At 42.4% G+C, this 19232-nt stretch overlaps 1 protein-coding gene across 1 annotated transcript; it reads left to right on the top strand.

Annotated features, from left to right (window-relative positions):
- The first annotated feature begins 465 nt into the window (after positions 1-465).
- On the top strand, positions 466-18687 carry LOC137634336 (uncharacterized). The gene is made up of 2 exons (XM_068366731.1): positions 466-621; positions 15740-18687. The coding sequence occupies exons 1-2, from the start codon at positions 579-581 to the stop codon at positions 17491-17493; spliced, it is 1797 nt and encodes a 598-aa protein (XP_068222832.1). The 5' UTR covers positions 466-578; the 3' UTR covers positions 17494-18687.
- Positions 18688-19232: the final 545 nt, after the last annotated feature.

Below are 19232 nucleotides of genomic sequence, written 5' to 3'. Positions count from 1 at the left end.
ATCAATTTAACAAATAAACTACTGTGGTTTATAATCACCACTAAGAAGAAATAAAACATTTGCCTTGTTTATTAAATACCATTTGTAAATGTATTCTTAATCTTATGGAATGCTTAGGTCATAAGAATATAGAGGGTTATAAACATTGAGTTATATACATTGTTCATCATTTATTCTTAATATGTTTTATGTTCATTTGAGTTATATACTGTACATTGTTCATCATTTATTCTAAATATGTTTTATGTTCATTTCAGATTGACCGTGGTCATTGTTCAATAATAAAGTCATTTGAATAAATGGACCAAGCTCTTATTTAGTATATAAAAACTGTAAAGTTTACAAAATATCTTGTAAAAAAAAATAATAACAATATATTTGCATTTGGTGCGTTAATGAGTAATGAGCGGTGATTGGCCAGCGTAAGAACATGGCAACGTCGGCAGCCGGGCCATTGACCAATAGGAGCCTGACTTTCAGTCCACTGAGAACAGTGAGAAGGAAAAGGTCTCCCTCTCGACTTTCCACCAGTTTTCTCTTGTGCCCAACTTCAAATTTAGGTCGGAAACTGCTACAAAATGAGGAGGAAAACGAGACCAACCAAACAGAAAGCTGGGAAAAGTAAGAACCGTGCATACACGCTTTTCTTTTGATGTTAAAATGCCCCCGAGGAGGAATAAAAGCCGAGGCGAGTGTGGTTAAGATGTTAAATCTGGGATTGGGGAGAATGGCGGCGGCCGAAAGCAAAGAACATGGTTACCTTAACGAGAGTGACGTTGGAGACAAACATTGAGTTTTCGTGTTTTATTTCCTTTTTGGAGATGTTAAGTCAACCCTCGGGACCTGATTATGTCTGGCGTCGTTTCTAACCGGGATAGTAGTATGTGTATATTGGATTACTCACTAGCAGTCTGGTTGTAGTGGATTACTTGCTAACAACCCATATTTGTTTTGAAATTGTATCCTTAGTAACATCGCCCAGCTATCCAGATCTTATGTTAATTTGTTCCACATTATGTTATCATACTAATAAACCTTTGAACTGCTTTTCCAGAACCAAGAATAATTTCTTAGCTTAGTTATTTTTTTAAATAGCACACCTTAGTTAAATTTCAAAGCTTTTGTTTAGAGTTGCACGTATAAGGGAGACTGTCAAAGAAATATAATAATTTCGTAGGTCAGAGTATGTGTTATTTGATTACTATTTATATATACTAAAGACTGAAGCATCATCGTTGTTATATTGTGACCTTCCCTTGGCTATGTGTGCTCGAAATAATGTGTAGGAATAGAATGTTATATGATAACACCATAAAATGTATTATGTCCTATTGTTAATTGATATGGAGGTTTACCAGTGTACAGTACCTGTCAAAAATGACGGCTAAATTAGGTGGATATACACACCCCTTTTCACCGTGGAATGACTAACTTCTTGGTAAAGTATAGGTTAACATGAGACAATATTTCTTAATAGAAATAGGAACTCTACAGACTGTAAATACTGTGCTTTCAACAAATATGACTATTATTTTCTCTGCAAATGTCTTTCTTCTGTAATCCCCTTTCCAATAGACATAGGGGGTAACCAGTGGCTTAGGGTGGGGGAAACCAGGGAAAAATGTGATTATCTACGACTAAAATAAAGTTGAAATTCATTGCCAAAACACTTATCTGTAGGAAAAACATTGTTCCGGAACGAAAATATGAATTTCGAGATTTGGCCAAAAGACCACAAAACCTAACACCTTACCTCACCTAACCTAACCTAGTAGTCCCCAGGTCACAGACCTAGCCGGGGCTTGCACCCCCATTCCCAGGTCACAGATCTTGCGGAGCCTTGCAACTCCCTCCCAGGTCACATCTAGCCAGGGTCTTGCACTCCCTTCCCAGGTCACATCTAATTGGGGTGTTGCACCCCCTTCCCCAGTCACATAAAGCTGGGGTGTTGCACCCCCTTCCCAGGTCACATATAGCTGGGGTCTTGCACCCCCTTCCCAGGTCACATCTAGCTGGGGGATTGCACCCCCATCCCAGGTCACTGACCTAGTTGGGGGCTTGCACCCCCATTCCCAGGTCACAGATCTATTAGGGTTTGCAACTCCTGTACCAGGTCACAGACCTAGCCGGGGGCCTGCACCTTCCTTCCCAGGTCACAGGCCTTATCGAGGGCTTGGAACCCCTTTCCCAGGTCTATCTGGTAGCTTGCACTTCCCTTCCCAGGTCACTGACCTTGCCAGGTGTCTTGCACCCCCTTTCCCAGGTCACAGGACTAGCTGGGAACTTGCACCCCACTCCCAGGTCACTGACTTAGCTGGGGGCTTGCACCCCTTCCCAGGTCACCGACCTAGCTGGGGGCTTGCACGCCCCTCCCAGGACACAGGCCTAGCCGGGGGCCTTGCACTCCCTTCCCAGGTCACTGACCTAGCCGGGGGCTTGCACCCCCCTTCCCGGGTCACTGACCTAGCCGGGGGTTTGTATCCCCCATCCCAGGTCACAATATTATTAATATGAAAATTATTAAGATTATTATTAAAATCATCATTATTAAAAATTTTAGTATTATTATTATCATTAACAGACCTAGCTGGGGGCTTGCACCCGCCTTCCAGGTCACAGACCTCGACCCCCGCTTCCTGGGTCACAAATCCTATGTAAATCACAATGCTCTACCTCATTTCCATTATATGCATTAACACTAACTGCAACGGTGTCCTAAAAGTAAATTACAAATGATGGCTTACCTTACATGCGGATACACACAAACCATAGGATGTAACAAACAAATTAGGAATAATTCGGGAGCTAATATTTTGTGTAATTTTTCAGGGTTTTTTTCCTTCATCCCAGAGAATAATGTATAGAGGAGAAAAGGTTAGATGTACCATTATCGGGTTTCCCCAGTGAATTTTGCTCAAACAAAACCCCATTTACTGTAGGATATACCGTATTAATGGATATCTCGATAGCTGTTTATTTACACGGGAAATGTAGGCTATTTTCAAAGAAAACAGGAGTTTTTCAGTTTAAAACCCCATTTCTTTATTAGTAAAGCTTTTCCCGTGTTCTATTATAATACTAAACTTTTTTCAATATTTAACTTAGCCGGTGATTATATAAGCTGCAGCTCTGCTGCTCGACAGAAAACTCTACGTTCAAAATCCGCCAGCGATCGCTATGCAGGTAGGGGGTGTACTTCAACAGCGCCATCTGTCGTGCAGGTACTCAGTACTCAATGTAAACAAAGAACTCAATTTTCTCTCTGTCGTGCCACCGGCAAGACCTACTAATTCGCTGTTGCTAACTGGATTGGTTTTCACAACTTTTTGGTGAAGTACACGTTTCTAGTTTTGAGCTTTCGCTTTGCAGGCTTTATCTTCAATAAATCCTTGCATTCTTTTGTTGATATCGGATTATTTGTTGATGACTTTGGATAGTTTTTGAATTCCCCTTTGACCAATTCAAAATGGCTGACCTTTGTCAAGTCCCTAAATTCAGGAAGTGTAATGCTAGGGACTGTTCAAGGCGTCTTCCGAAGGCCTCTATCGATCCTCACACCGTTTGTTCCAATTGTCGGGATAAAACCTGTCAATTGGAAGATCGATGTGAGGAATGCGTTGGGCTTTCGGAATTCGATTTTATCGAATTCCAGAAATATACACGTAGGCTAGAGAGAGATAGAGTCATGAGAAGTTCATCTCGCAACGGTGAATTTTCCTCTCCTCATGCCCCACAACCTATTCCTTCCCCTGTAGTGGTTGCTCCTAATCCCCCTTCTGGCACTCAAGAACCTTCGATGGCAGATATGACGTGTGCCATCCAAGCTCTGGGTGAGAGAGTCGAGTCCTTGGCTAGTGACCGTAACCAGCTCATGGCGGACGTCAAGGAGCTGAAGTGTAAGAGTGCAGTGGGTAGTGATAAAGTGAGTGATAGTGTTGCGCTTGAGGGTTCGTCTGTTCGTGCCTGTCGTCCTCCTAGTCTGGGACCTCTTGCAAGCTCCCAAGTCCAGGGGAGAAGCAATGTCGTACGACCAAAGGGTTCGAGAGGCTTTAATCAGCGAACAGACGTTCCCTCCGTGGTTTCGGGCGTATCTACCCAAGATCGCCCCACCCACACAGAGACGAGAGAGCCCATTTATTCCTCGTCTGCGGAAGAGGTTTCTCGTAAGAAACCATGGACCAAGGTCTCGCGGCCTCTTAAGCGCAAGTCGGTCCCTTCCGCGCAAGTCCAACGGCCCAGTTGTAGCCACTGGGTCAGTTCGGACTCGCTGCAGTCTTCCGACGACTGCTCACCTCCTAAGAGAGGCAAAGCGGTACCGCCTCAGGCAGTCACACCGTCTGTCGCCGCACCTGCTCCAGTAGACCCTAAGTGGTCTTTGCTGCAGACCATGCAGTATCAGTTAACGTCATTGATGCAGGACTTTCGTGCGGAGAAGGTTGATGTTGAACCAACCTCTTGCCTACAACCAACCACGGTTGTGCGTCCTGTGGACGCTGAGGCGACCTTCTTCCGCACTCCAGCTGAGAGAGTCCCGCCACCCATGCGTTCCAGTGTACCCTGCCAGCTGCATGTTGACGTTCGCGAGGTACAACAACAGTCTAAGTTGTTTTGTTTTGATGCGGTGCGTCAACCTCCGCAACCCAGTGTGGTTGCCTCTGCTCGCCCACATCAGACTAGACAGTCTGGAGTAGACGCTATGCATCCCCGCGCTGCTATGGTTGTTGCCAGTTCACAGACTGGGCAACAGTTCCATGACGTTGCGTCCGGTTCAGTCACGCGTGCACCCGTGCTACCGGACTCAGCTGACCAGCCAATTCCTACTCCTTTGCCGCTTCCTCCTCAATTCTCGGATGATGGACTCTCTGATGATGACGATGCGGCACACGTTGATGACCCACATTCGGACCTTGACGAACCCAAGACCACGCAACCCTCTTTGGACTTTAGGAAAGTTCTTGCTCTGTTCAAAGAGATGTATCCGGACCAGTTTGTGTCTGTGGCTCCACGCTCTCCTCCGTCAGAGGTTGCTTTAGGTACGCAGTCATCCGCGCCTGCCTTTACGAAACTCGTCCTCGCCCGCTCGTCCAAGAGAGCTTTACGAGTTTTAGGAGATTGGATGCAGTCCAAAAAGAACCTAGGGAAGACAGCCTTTACGTTTCCCCCTGCGAAACTCTCTTCCAGATCGAGCGTCTGGTATGCCACGGGAGAAGTTCTCGGCTTGGGAGTTCCTGCCTCTGCCCAGGGCGACTTCTCAAGTCTGGTAGACTCTCCCCGCAGGCTAGCCATGAGACGCTCTAAGATATGCTGGTCTCCTTCGGACCTAGACCATCTGTTGAAAGGAGTATTTAGAGCCTTCGAGGTCTTTAACTTTTTGGACTGGTGTCTGGGAGCTTTGAGCAGGAAGATCTCCCCTTCTGACAAGGAATCTTCCTTGCTCATAATGTCCTGCATGGACAAGGCCATACGTGACGGATCTAGTGAGCTTGCGGCTTCGTTCGTATCCGGGGTCCTCAAGAAACGTGAGAATCTTTGCTCTTTCCTGTCAGCTGGAGTGACACCGTGTCAAAGATCAGAACTTCTTTTTGCTCCTCTCTCAAAGTGCCTTTTTCCAGAGGACTTGATTAAGGAGATTGCTGCTTCTTTGATTCAGAAGGACACCCATGACCTGGTTGCGTCCTCTGCCCGCAAAGCCACCCCTTTGCCTTCCTTGTCAAGACCCAGGATGGACACTCCAGCGTCCAGATTCATTCCGCCCTTTCGTGGCAGAGCCTCCAGCAGAGGAGGTGCTCGTGCCGAAGGGAGACGTGGGAAGAAGAAAGGTACCAAGTCCTTTAAAGGCAGAGTCTGACTGCCACCTTCTTCAGACAGCAGTGGGAGCCAGACTCAAGAACTTCTGGCAGACCTGGGAGAAAAGAGGCGCAGATGCACAATCTGTGAAGTTGCTCAGGGAGGGGTACAAGATCCCGTTTGTACGAAAACCCCCTCTAGCAACGTTTCCCATCGATCTCTCTCCCAGGTACAGAGAGGAAGACAAGAGACGAGCATTGAAGCAGGAGGTGTCTCTCTTGCTAGAAAAGGGAGCGGTAGTCAAAGTCCTGGACCATCAATCCCCGGGCTTCTACAACCGTCTCTTCTTAGTGGTAAAGAAGACAGGAGGGTGGAGGCCGGTGCTAGACGTCAGTGCGCTGAATGTCTTTGTCAAAGCAGACGTTCGCCATGGAGACCACAAAGTCCGTTCTAGCAGCGGTCAGAAAGGAAGACTGGATGGTCTCTTTAGACCTAAGGGACGCATACTTTCACGTCCCCATCCACCCAGACTCCCAACCTTTTCTGAGATTCGTTTACGAAAAGGTTGTCTACCAGTTTCAAGCCCTGTGCTTTGGCCTAAGCACAGCTCCTCTTGTATTTACGAGGCTGATGAGGAATATAGCCAAATTCCTTCATTTAGCGGACATCAGAGCCTCCCTCTATTTGGACGACTGGCTTCTAAGAGCTTCTTCCAGTCGTCGCTGTCTGAAGGATCTAAAGTGGACTCTAGATCTGACCAAGGAATTGGGTCTCCTGGTCAATATGGAAAAGTCTCAACTGGTCCCATCCCAAACTATTGTGTATTTAGGGATGGAGATTCACAGTCAAGCTTTTCGGGCTTTTCCGTCAGCCCCCAGAACAAGTCAAGCCCAGGTATGCATCCAGAACATGCTAAAGAAGGAACGATGTTCAGTCAGACAGTGGATGAGTCTGATAGGGACACTATCATCCCTGGAACAGTTCGTTTCGTTAGGAAGACTACACCTCCGTCCCCTTCAATTTCACCTAGCTGTTTACTGGAAAAAGGACAAGACGCTAGAAGCGGTCTCGATCCCCATTTCCGAGAAGATGAAGTCTTCCCTGACTTGGTGGAAGGACAGTATCAGCCTCAGAGAGGGTCTGCCCCTGGCTGTTCAGACTCCCAACCACGTTCTCTTCTCGGACGCATCGGACACGGGCTGGGGCGCGACATTAGACGGTCGGGAATGCTCGGGAACTTGGAACTCGAGTCAAAGAACGTTGCATATCAACTGCAAGGAGCTACTGGCAGTTCATCTGGCCTTGAAAAGCTTCAAGTCCCTCCTTCAAGGCAAAGTGGTGGAGGTGAACTCGGACAACACCACGGCTTTGGCGTACATCTCCAAGCAAGGAGGGACCCACTCTATGACGTTGTACGAGATCGCAAGGGACCTCCTCACCTGGTCAAAAGATCTAAACCTTTCTCTAGTAACGAGGTTCATCCAAGGCAACTTGAATGTCATGGCAGATGCCTCAGTCGGAAGGGACAAATCATTCCAACAGAATGGACCCTACACAAGGATGTGTGCAAGAGACTGTGGGCCACATGGGGCCAGCCTACCATAGATCTCTTCGCAACCTCGATGACCAAGAGGCTCCCAATATATTGCTCACCAATCCCGGACCCAGCAGCAGTTCATATAGATGCCTTTCTACTGGATTGGTCACATCTAGACCTATATGCATTCCCCCCGTTCAAGATTGTCAACAAGGTACTGCAGAAGTTCGCCTCTCACGAAGGGACAAGGTTGACGTTAGTTGCTCCCCTCTGGCCCGCGAGAGAATGGTTCACCGAGGTACTTCAATGGCTAGTGGACGTTCCCAGAACTCTTCCTCTAAGGGTGGACCTTCTACGTCAGCCACACGTAAAGAAGGTACACCAAGGCCTCCACGCTCTTCGTCTGACTGCCTTCAGACTATCGAAAGACTCTCGAGAGCTAGAGGCTTTTCGAAGGAGGCAGCCAGGGCGATTGCTAGAGCAAGGAGGACATCCACTCTTAGAGTCTACCAGTCGAAGTGGGAAGTCTTCCGAAACTGGTGCAAGTCAGTATCAGTATCCTCGACCAGTACCTCTGTAACTCAAATAGCTGACTTCCTTTTATACCTGAGGAAAGAAAGATCTCTTTCAGCTCCCACTATCAAGGGTTACAGAAGCATGTTGGCATCAGTCTTCCGTCACAGAGGCTTAGATCTTTCCAACAACAAAGATCTACAGGACCTCCTTAAGTCTTTTGAGACCACGAAGGAGCGTCGTTTGGCTACACCTGGTTGGAATTTAGACGTGGTACTAAGATTCCTTATGTCAGAAAGGTTCGAGCCACTACAATCAGCCTCCTTTAAAGATCTCACTTTAAAGACTCTTTTCCTGGTTTGCTTAGCCACAGCTAAAAGAGTCAGTGAGATTCACGCCTTCAGCAGGAACATCGGATTTTCATCTGAAACGGCTACATGTTCTTTACAGCTTGGTTTTCTAGCCAAAAACGAGCTACCTTCTCGTCCTTGGCCGAAATCGTTCGATATTCCAAGCCTATCAAATATGGTTGGAAATGAACTAGAAAGAGTCTTATGCCCTGTTAGAGCTCTTAAGTTCTATTTAAGACGAACTAAACCTTTACGAGGACAGTCAGAAGCTTTATGGTGTTCTATTAAGAAACCATCTTTGCCTATGTCAAAGAATGCCTTATCCTATTTTATCAGACTGTTAATACGAGAAGCTCATTCCCATCTGAGTGAGGAAGACCAAGCTTTGCTGAAGGTAAGGACACATGAAGTTAGAGCTGTCGCAACTTCAGTGGCCTTTAAACAAAATAGATCTCTGCAAAGTATAATGGACGCAACCTATTGGAGAAGCAAGTCAGTGTTCGCGTCTTTTTATCTTAAAGATGTCCAGTCTCTTTATGAGAACTGCTACACCCTGGGACCATTCGTAGCAGCGAGTGCAGTAGTGGGTGAGGGCTCAACCACTACATTCCCCTAATTCCATAACCTTTTTAATCTTTCTCTTGAAATGTTTTTTATTGTTATTTTTGGGTTGTCCGGAAGGCTAAGAAGCCTTTCGCATCCTGGTTGATTTGGCGGGTGGTCAAATTCTTTTCTTGAGAAGCGCCTAGATTAGAGGTTTTGATGAGGTCCTGTAGTATGGGTTGCAACCCTAGATACTTCAGCTCCTAGGGGTCGCTCAGAATCCTAAGAGGATCGCGAGGCTCCGTAAGGAAGACGTACTTAAAAAGGCAGAGTAATTGTTCAAGTCGACTTCCTTACCAGGTACTTATTTATTTTATGTTTGTTATTTTGATAACTGCTAAAATGAAATAAAAAATCCTTAGCTCATAATAATGTAAACATTTATTGCTGGTCTCTACCCACCCCCCTGGGTGTGAATCAGCTTATATAATCACCGGCTAAGTTAAATATTGAAAAATGTTATTTTTATAATAAAATAAATTTTTGAATATACTTACCCGGTGATTATATATTAAAGGACCCTCCCTTCCTCCCCAATAGAGACCCAGTGGACCGAGGAGAAAATTGAGTTCTTTGTTTACATTGAGTACTGAGTACCTGCACGACAGATGGCGCTGTTAAAGTACACCCCCTACCTGCATAGCGATCGCTGGCGGATTTTGAACGTAGAGTTTTCTGTCGAGCAGTAGAGCTGCAGCTTATATAATCACCGGGTAAGTATATTCAAAAATTTATTTTATTATAAAAATAACATTTTTCCCCCTACCCGAGGACGGAAAATCCAGTGTTACCAGAAAGAAATATATATACAGTATATATATATATATATATATATATATATATATATATATATATATATATATATATATATATATATATATATATATATATATATATATATATTAGGGAAGATGTTGTTTATCTTGGTCTGAAATACGATAATGTGAAGCCAGTTTTAGAACATGAGAAATTGATGTAATTTACATCCCCAGGAGTGAAGCCAGTTGGGAAACTAACAACGGGTTGAGTCTTAGTCTTAGGTAAGCAGTCTGGTAGGTAAAGGTATGGCTCCTAGGTTAGGTTAGGTGAAGTTATTGTGTTGTTTCCCTTTCAAAGTGTGGTTTTTCTGTCAACTTTTTGAAGTTTTACTCCCGATATATCCCAATGAACTACAAAGGTTCCAAGTGTGGCGAGGCAAGATTAAATAGCCTGTAGGGGTTTATGTAAACCTAACCGTCTCTAAACTAATGTACATGCTCCTACCTGACTGGACATGAACTATTACTCCTAATCCTACTGGACCTCAGGGGTCTTAAAATATCATTACATATTAGCCAAGATACAATCCTTCTTTGAAATGCTAGAGGCTAGAAGCCCAAGGGCTCCAATAGGGAAAGCAGTCCAGTACAGAAAGGAAAAAGACAAATAGTGAATGAACTATGAATGGAAGTAATAATGAATTGTATATTTGTTCCGACTTGAATACAAATTCTCATCATTTATGTGTGTATGCTCTGTAGCTGTTTTGCTACAACCAAAACGAAAGAAGTGCTGTGTGTCTGGCAACTTTGTATGGTTGCCCTCTGGTCCCACTTGTGCTGGGTAGACACGTCGGAACCTGCGGCTCAGTCCTCATATTACTCTTCGTCACCGTAATGTTCAGACGTCTCCTACTCGATTGCCGTCCATATTGAGTTTTTTGTGCTTTTGCATTTTCTCTTTCAGTGATTGTAATGATGAGTGCCTCTCAAGTGTGTATCCCAGCCTTGAAAGTTGTCTTTGTGTTACCTACTCGAGACGGGTGAAAGTTGATCTGCATCCTTTATATAAAGTCCAAGTTGTGGTAAGAGATACTCAAAGAATGCCCCTGATGAAATTTTTCAAGTGAAGACACTTGATTCCATTTAATTGGAGAAAACTTCTGTACTATGGATGTGAAATCTTCTTGCTTTCCTATATCTGAAAGAAGAAAACATGAAAGCACAAAACAGTGTTGACAGCCGTTAAGTAACAGATGTCTGAACGTAACACCTACTATTAATTTTACAATGCTTTCCTGTTACTGGCATGAGGTCGTTTGCCAAGTGTTTCTTTACGACGAATGGGGCTCATTATTTTAAGAGACTATGTTTCCCCTGGTTCCAACGTTGGTACCTCTAAGGAGCAACACCTTTTGTTTCTGCCTCAGCCACTTGTTCTGAGGAGTCCTCTATAATGATCAGTGTCAAAGAATTTGGAGATTTAGGTCTTAGTCTGGACACTAAAGGTCTGCGCTTCTGTTTTTGGGAAAGTCTCGGGGATTTCAACCCTCTCTTGGCTACAACGAATACGGTGGTGACAATCTCAAGATTTCTGGCTTGTCCCACCTAGATTTTGTGTATTCTTCAAGCAGAGAATATGGTGGGTAATATTTCTTCTGTCTTTTAAGGGATGGCTGCTCCCGATAGGTAAAGGGGTTGGCTAACGTAAGCAAATAGCTGATATGGTTCTGCTATCCTTTTCCTCTCATACTGATGCAGTTTTCTCACCTGTTAACCTCAAGTCTTTAGCTATTTTAGGATTTGATCTAGATGTAGATCTGGGGACACATGATTGTGGCGTCACACTAGTCCCTGATTGCGCCAGTCAGTGAGCGCTTTTCTGTATCTTTTTAAAAAAGCAAACTTGAGGGTGGTTTGTGCATCTGCTGACCGAGGATGGATTCGTACCCATCGCTGTGCCGTAGGTGAAAGCTAGCATTTCACCTTAGAGTTTTGCTTGAAACAACCATTCTCAACGTCTATCAACCCTGTATTGCAGTGGAAGGATGAAAGTTTTTCTTTCACTTGAGAGTTTCACTTGTACTAGTGACGCAATTTAGGCTCTAGCAAACCTGTATAGCATCACCAAAGCTGAAAGCCAGCCTTTAACCTGAGAGTTTGCTTGAAGCAAACAATCTCCATCCCCCTAACAGGACTTAATCTCAGTGAGCTTGGATTGCAGCACCAAGGGCAAAAGCTAGCCCTTCATCTGGGATTTAGAGTTGCTTCACACAAGCGGTCTCCCAACACCTCGTGACCCAGACTCGGACTGGCAATGAGCCCAGATCGCAGCTGAAAGGTATCCTTTCGCCATAGCAATCTCTTATCTTATGCGATTTTGTTTTGCAACGCAGCTCAATCTAGGCTCACAGCGAGCCTCAACCACACAGTTGCTCTTTGAGCTAGTGACTATCTGACTAGGCCCATAATGTTCATGAAGCAGTGAGGAATCTAGAATGAGTGGTTTTACCACTTGTACACGGACATCACTCTATCCTTAGAGCTCGAGGCTATTTTCTTATAAGACACTTTGTGTTCCTGCGATAGCTAATTGTATTCTTACATACGCTATCCAGCATTCACTTGTTAAGGAAGTGTTTATGGAAGCAAGTTCCTTGAGAGCCCGAGTCTGTTGCAAGACAGGAAATAAAATTTTTGGAGGATTAGACTTTTCCTACCGCAGCAGTTTCTTTCTCTCGAGTGAGATTGCAATAAAAGATATTGTTAGCCTGTACTGTATATTATCCTAAATTTTTCAGAAATACAAATTGCTTTAGATTTTCACGAATACACGATTATGATTGTGCATTCTACTCTTATCTTAGAGAAAGTAACGAGAATTCACCTGTGCTTGTGTAAGACACCAACCTTCCCAGAGTTCAGAAACAATAGAATGCACTATTACAATGGTAACGCATTTACCTAGCAATATGCATGGCATGAGATCGATCCCACTCAAGATCGTGCTCCTTTTTATGTTTTTTCACTCGCATCCACTTTACTGGGAAGCTTGATGCATACAGATTTCTTTTGGATGAACTATTCTTACACTAAAGTTATCTGCCTCAGGGAAGGAGCTGTCAGCTGATGGTGATTAAACAAAAGTCGGGTTTTCTTTTGTTTAGGTATGTAGGCTTCAACACCGTTCGATCTAAGGTACAGTGAATACTCCCACCGTTCTTTTCTTATCCATTGGAAGAAATAGGGGTAACCAGCCCTTCATTGAGGATGAAGAAACATTATTAATGTAGCGCAGGTGAGTTTTCTTCTTAAACAATCCTTGATTCTGATGTTTTTAGGTCTCCGCTTTTCATTTTGGTGTGTAAACGTTCGATCAACACACCAAGACGAGCAGCTTTGGAACGTTTACACACAACAAAAAAATGTTACAAACATCTTCAGAATGTTTCCATCTGTACTTGTTTTCTCTAATCTATTTAGCGATTTATTTCTATTTTAATAGTTTGTTCTAAGTAGAGCTACACTAGATAGACTGCTATACTCTTTGCATCGATTCCGTCTTCTGAATGTAGATCTTGGGTTGCTGAATCCCCTAATAGAGATCTAGCTAACTTTAAAGTATGGTGCAAATTATTGGGTATGAAGTTGAATCCTAACAAATCTCAAAGTATGATTGTAAGTAGGTCAAGGAGAGTGACTTCTCAACATCCAGATCTCAGCATTGATAATGTTTCTTTAACTCTGTATGGCTTAAAATTTTTGGTGTGATTCTCGACAGCAAATTTACTTTTAAGAAACTCATTAGGTTTGTCTTCTTCAATTGCACAAGAAATTGGCTAATTGTAAAAGTCTTTAAAAATTTATGGTGATCAATCTATTCTGAAGTGTTTTAATTCTTTCATTCTACCTTGTTTCAAGTATTGTTCTTCTGTCTGGTCTTCAGCTGTGGATTCTCATCTTAATTTGTTGGAAAGGAGACGGCAAATTGCTATAAGCCCAGGGACTCCAACAGGGAAAATAGCCCAGTGAGGAAAGGAAACAAGGAAAATTAGATTAATTAATTTGAGAACAGTAACATTAGAATGAATATCTTCTATATAAGCTATAAAAACGTTAACAAAACAAGAGGAAGAGAAATATGATAGGATAGTGTGCCAGAGTGTACCATAAAGCGAGAGAACTCTAACCCAAGACAGTGGAAGATCATATAGAGAACAATGGTTTGATTTTGGATTGTCTTTCTCCTAGAAGAGCTGCTTACCATAGCTAAAGAATCCTTTCTACCCTTACCAAGAGGAAAGTAGCCACTGAAGAATTACATTGCTGTAGTTAACCCCTTGGGTGAAGAATTATTTGGTAATGTAGGTGTTGTCAGTTGTATGAGGACAGAGGAGAATATGTAAAGAATAAGCCAAACTATTCGGTGTATGTGTAGGCAAAGGGGAAATGAACCGTAACCATACAGAAGGGTCCGATGTAGTACAGTACTGTCTGGCCAGTCAAAGGACCCCATAACTCTCTAGTGGTATTATCTCAATGGCTGGCTGGTGCCCTGGCCAACCTACTATCTAAGCTTGGCTAGTAATAATATTAATAGGGTTTCGCACGTTTTTAAGATAGTGGCTCGACATACCATACGTTCGCAAGTCGTACTACCTCCTTTGTCTGTCCATGGGAGTGACACGTAACCCCTCTAAGCTGGGTAGTTAGTGGGCGAAAAGTAAATGAATCCTAAAAATACAGACCTGAACAGTGAACAGGTGTTCAGATTAGCACTGTATTTATCATAGGCAATGCATCTACTAACCAGAGACTCTAATATAGTAGCAAAGGGAGCCGGTTTACACCTTTGGCACCAGAAAATCCTCTTCTATTTGAGGATCTGCAAGATAGTACTGTACTCACGAGAATGCTGCTCCAGAAACGCCTGCTCTCGGAACGAGTGTGTTTACTGAAATCTCTTGGTGAGAGTGTAGGCTCCTTTATTCTCGCTCCTCTGAGCTCATCGACATTTCGGGGATCCTGGGGAAACACACTCTCAGCCCAAATATCTGTGTCATTTTGATGCTTTCTGTCCCTCAATTTAGAGCGTGGAACACTAGTTACACACCTGTGGCAAGTCTCGTTCACGATCACACGTCACTGGCGAGTCGCGACCATGAGCACGCGTTAGTAGCAATCTCGATCAGAGGCAAGTCCCATACTCGAGTGCAAACCAAGGAAAGTGTTGTTCATGAGCGTGTGTCAGTAAGAGCCTGTATGTTTTATGACACCTCGTTAATTGTTTAAAAGCCATTTGCCAACTTGCTCTAAAATTTATCTCCATAGTAGAGAGTTCAGGTTTGCATAGTTAGGAAAAATACTAATTACTTCCAAATTTGTCATATTTGTGGTATTTTATAAAAAGAGTTCCCCACTCTGATGAGAGGCAACCTATTTGGTCATATATTTTAAGAAAAGGGCTAGATGGCCAAGGGGGTTGTCTCCCCTCCTCGCCAATAACAACGAATATCGCCAGTTTTAGCAAGACCAGTTGACTCAAAGTTAAAGTTGGGTTGGGGATCTTGCGTTGGATGTCCAAGGTAATTATGTTAGACTTGAGAACTTTTCAATTTGATAACCAACTTTTGTAACACATGCCATTCTATGTGGGTGGGACTTTAAAATTTAAAAATGTGTGTAGAGATTGGATTCCTATGTTATTGGGTCAAGTCAAGAAATTATCTATATGTGGATGCCTTTCCCATACTGTATATGCTATGTGATTGTCAGTTACTTACAATCAACGGTTTCTGAGTACAAGCCATTCTCACAGCATAATGGATTTCAATGGTAAACACCACCTTACTTCAATGCGAAGTAGAAATTGGGCTCTGTTGTGTCATCAACAGTGGTTGTTTGGTCTTTGGTTGGCTGGAAAATTTTTAGTCTGTGGCTTCTATGAGGAACCTATGAATGTGATTGGAATGGATCACTCCATTATTGTGGTTATTTATCGTAGTTTGAAAAAAGGAGGATTTGATGATACTGTTTTGTAATACTGTACTGTTCTAAAATTGTAGCAGCTGATTATTATGTTCTGTAATTTTTAACTTCAACTTTGAACTGTTGAATTTCAAGTAAAAAGGAATGTATTACATTTTAAGTCCTGATTTTGTAAATGTATCTCTCATTATCTTTCATTGCAGATCCCGGCAGACGCGGCCGCCAGCCCAAGAGAAAAAGAGAATCTTCCCCCACGAAAGCTAAAGTGTCGAAGAAAGCTGCAGTTGCATTAGAAGCAGCAGCGGCAGCAGGAGTTCCAGTTAGAAAATCAGGGGGTGCATCACTTTCCACAATAATTGTTGTAGATGATGGAATATCAGAGGGACTTCATATGACCACAAGCCAGGTTAATGCACTAAGTCATTTGGTTGCATGTCGAGAATGTGGCGAAGCGGTGAATGTTGGTGTACGGCCAACGACTAAAGGTATGATATCAGAATTCACTGTCACTTGTAGTGTTTGTGATGATCATAAGTCTACCAATACACCCAACTTAGTTCGTGAAAGAAAAAGAAAAAGAGAGAAAAAAGATTGCATGTTACAGAAGACAGAAAATATCAACTATGCTCATGTTGCTGCCTTCTTAGACAATGGTCTTGGGTACAGTGGTTTACGCCATTACTGTAAATACTTTAATGCTAGGTGCCTGAATGAGGCTACTTTTATTGTGTATGCAAGACAAGTTATTATTGACGTCATTAATGATACTGAAGAAAGTTTACTTTATGCTGCAAGCATCGTCAGAGAAGTGTTCAAGAGCCAGTTGGAGACCGATGGTCTCGTCGATCTCACTGTTGCGTACACAACTACGTACCATCAGTGGGGCAGTGATTTCTGCTTGGTAGCAGGTGCAGTCATAGAGCTAACAACTGGTTTAGTATTGGACTACGACGTTGCCAACATGTATTGCCATGTGTGTAAAATCAATGCCAAAAAAATTGTATCCATGTCGCCTGCTGAAATGACTGAATGGTTTAACAACCACCAGGATTCATGTGAGATAAGGGAATGGTGTGATGAACTTGATCATGATGCCGAGGAAGGGGTCAGAGAGATAGAGCCTAAATATTTAGAATGCTTTGTAGCAAAAAAGATATGGATGCGTTCCATTGAGAAATATGGTTTTCGTTACACAACGTTAATACACGAAAGTGATGAAAAGATTCACGAAGAACTATCCAAAGCTGCTATCTATGATGATATACCAATTCTTATTGATGCTAACTCGTCTTGTTTTAGTCGAAGAAAGAGTGAGCATGCTAGAACATCTTTCCAGACCAAATTGAAAGCTAAATGCCCTAGGGAGCGAGTGCAAACCAAAGATCGGATTTTATACGTATATGCTATGTCCATTCCAGAATATAACAAATTTGCTGTGTCCTCCAATATAAAATTGAGACAATTGGTCAAAGCAATGGAGGGTATGGATGATACTGGTCTTTTGTTTGACCAGGGAGAGGGTCAAGAAGGAGAAGAGAATAGAATACAAATCATTGAGGCTAATGGTGAAGAACATGAACCACAGGAAGGAGAAGTGATCTATGCCGAAGTACGGGGAGAAGAAGTTATTCCGATTAAAAAGGGAGAACCAAGTCAGGAGAAGGAGGAGGAGGAGGAGGAGGCTGAAATGGAGGAGCAGGAAGAGGCTGAAATGGAGGAGCAGGAAGAGGCTGAAATGGAGGAGCAGGAAGAAGTGCTTCAAGAAGAGCCCCATGAAGAGGAAGAGGAGGAGGAGGAAGAAGAAGAAGGGAGAGGAGAGGGGGAAAAGACTATTGAACAGGATGCTGATACTGCAGACTCTGAGGAAATGGAAGAATCAACAGAAGCAGTTGTTAAGTATTTGAAAGAAACTGATCCAAGCCTGAAAGTCAAAGAGGAAGTGAAACCTGAAACGTAATAAAAAGTTTCAAGACAGAGGTGTTTATTTGTTTAGTGACAATTTATATTTCATCACAAAGACTGAATCATATGCTTTGGGATGTGATAAATCTACAGCATGAAACTACATACACAGTACAGTTAGTGTATATTTAATAGCTACTGTATCAGTAACAAAATTGTACGTACATCGTGAAATGAGATTTCATAACCCTAGTAGATCAGGTTCAGGTTTAGCGATAGAACGCTGGGATGAAAAGAGGCTCGTGTTGTACAGTAATGTGCATAGAGATATGAGAGCCTTGATACTTTGTTTGATGTGGTTCAGGGATAATTGATAACTTAGTCTGTGTGTGGTTGGTGGTTTCAGAAAAGATGAGAAAGATGCTTTGTATCAGGGCATCTCTGGGCTGGTTGATGCAGAAATGTTAATCATGTGTATCGCACATCATTATCAAGTGATGGGGTTTTTTTTTTTAAATGTAACTTTTAATGAAATATGTTGCAGATGAGATCAGTATTTTGAGTTTTAACTCGGCATGGCATATGTTTGTAAACATTTATCTTTACAATTCAATTCCATGGGTTATGTATCAAAGTGCTGAAATAAATTTATGAATTCTTTAGAGTATCCTATATTGTTTAGCCTAGTCCCATTACAAGAAGTGAAGATGTAGGGAAGCAAGAGATGACACAAATATGCAGTACCTTATTCCAAATTAGTCGAAACACCAGTTATTTATAGTATGGTAGTCTATTTTTCGAAAGATGGCTGTGTTAAAATCCTCTGTATTATCAACTTTACTTCTCAGTGCAATCCTAGTTTTCCTTTTTCACTCTATGTACTTAGATATTTTTTAGCAATATTCTTAGTACAATATTCTTTGTACAGTACTGAGGCATTTTAATTTTTGTTGGATTTCATCTTGGTAATAACCAAAGCAGTTCTCTCTTTGAAATGTCTTGACTGCACCAAAGCAGTTCTTTATTAGAAATGTGGTGACTGCAATTCTGATTCATTTTACATACCATTATATAGATATATTTTTCAGATATGTTTATGAACTACAAAGAGTTTAGCTATCCTTTATTGGAGTTACAATATCATATGTTGAAGTTGCTATTAAGCACCCTCATAATAAAGTCTTATGTTTACTTAAGTAAAGTATGCATTTGGTCCTCTTTACTATATCTAATAAAGAAATTTATCTAAGATTTTTTTTTTATTTACACCCTAATGTGATAATTGCTACCTTTTAACCTTAATGTGTGGAATTTCAAAAAATACTTTAGTATTATTAGAAATAGATCTAGATATTTATCCCTGACACTGTTGTTCAGTTAGTCCGTTTTGCATAAGACTTCATAATTCTAGCCATTCTCTGTATTCAGATCTTCCTTAATAGTACAGTACTGTATTATCATGTTCGTAGTACTGGGTATGCAGTTATTTCTAATAGTTGTGCTTTCGTCATAAGACTCACCTACTCAGTATTCTAGAAGTTTTATTCCAGCTGTAACCAAGTTGTGGAATGATCTCCTTAATCGGGTAATTGAATCGCTAGTACTTCAGCTGACCAAGTTATGGAATGATCTTAATCAGGTAATTGAATCAGTGGAACTTCAGCTGACCAAGCAGGGAATGGTCTTAATCAGGTAATTAATCAGTGGAACTTCAGCTGACCAAGCAGGGAATGGTCTTAATCAGGTAATTGAATCAGTGGAACTTCAGCTGACCAAGCAGGGAATGGTCTTAAT

Source organism: Palaemon carinicauda, chromosome 44 (genome assembly GCF_036898095.1).
Source record: "Palaemon carinicauda isolate YSFRI2023 chromosome 44, ASM3689809v2, whole genome shotgun sequence".
Lineage (NCBI taxonomy): Eukaryota > Metazoa > Arthropoda > Malacostraca > Decapoda > Palaemonidae > Palaemon > Palaemon carinicauda.
This window is presented reverse-complemented; position numbering and strand designations above follow the sequence as displayed.

Coding starts and splice junctions, on each gene's coding strand:
- LOC137634336 (XM_068366731.1), top strand. CDS start 579: ATGAGGAGGAAAACGAGACCAACCAAACAGAAAGCTGGGAAAA. Junction 622..15,739: donor CAAACAGAAAGCTGGGAAAA/GTAAGAACCGTG, acceptor CTTTCATTGCAG/ATCCCGGCAGACGCGGCCGC.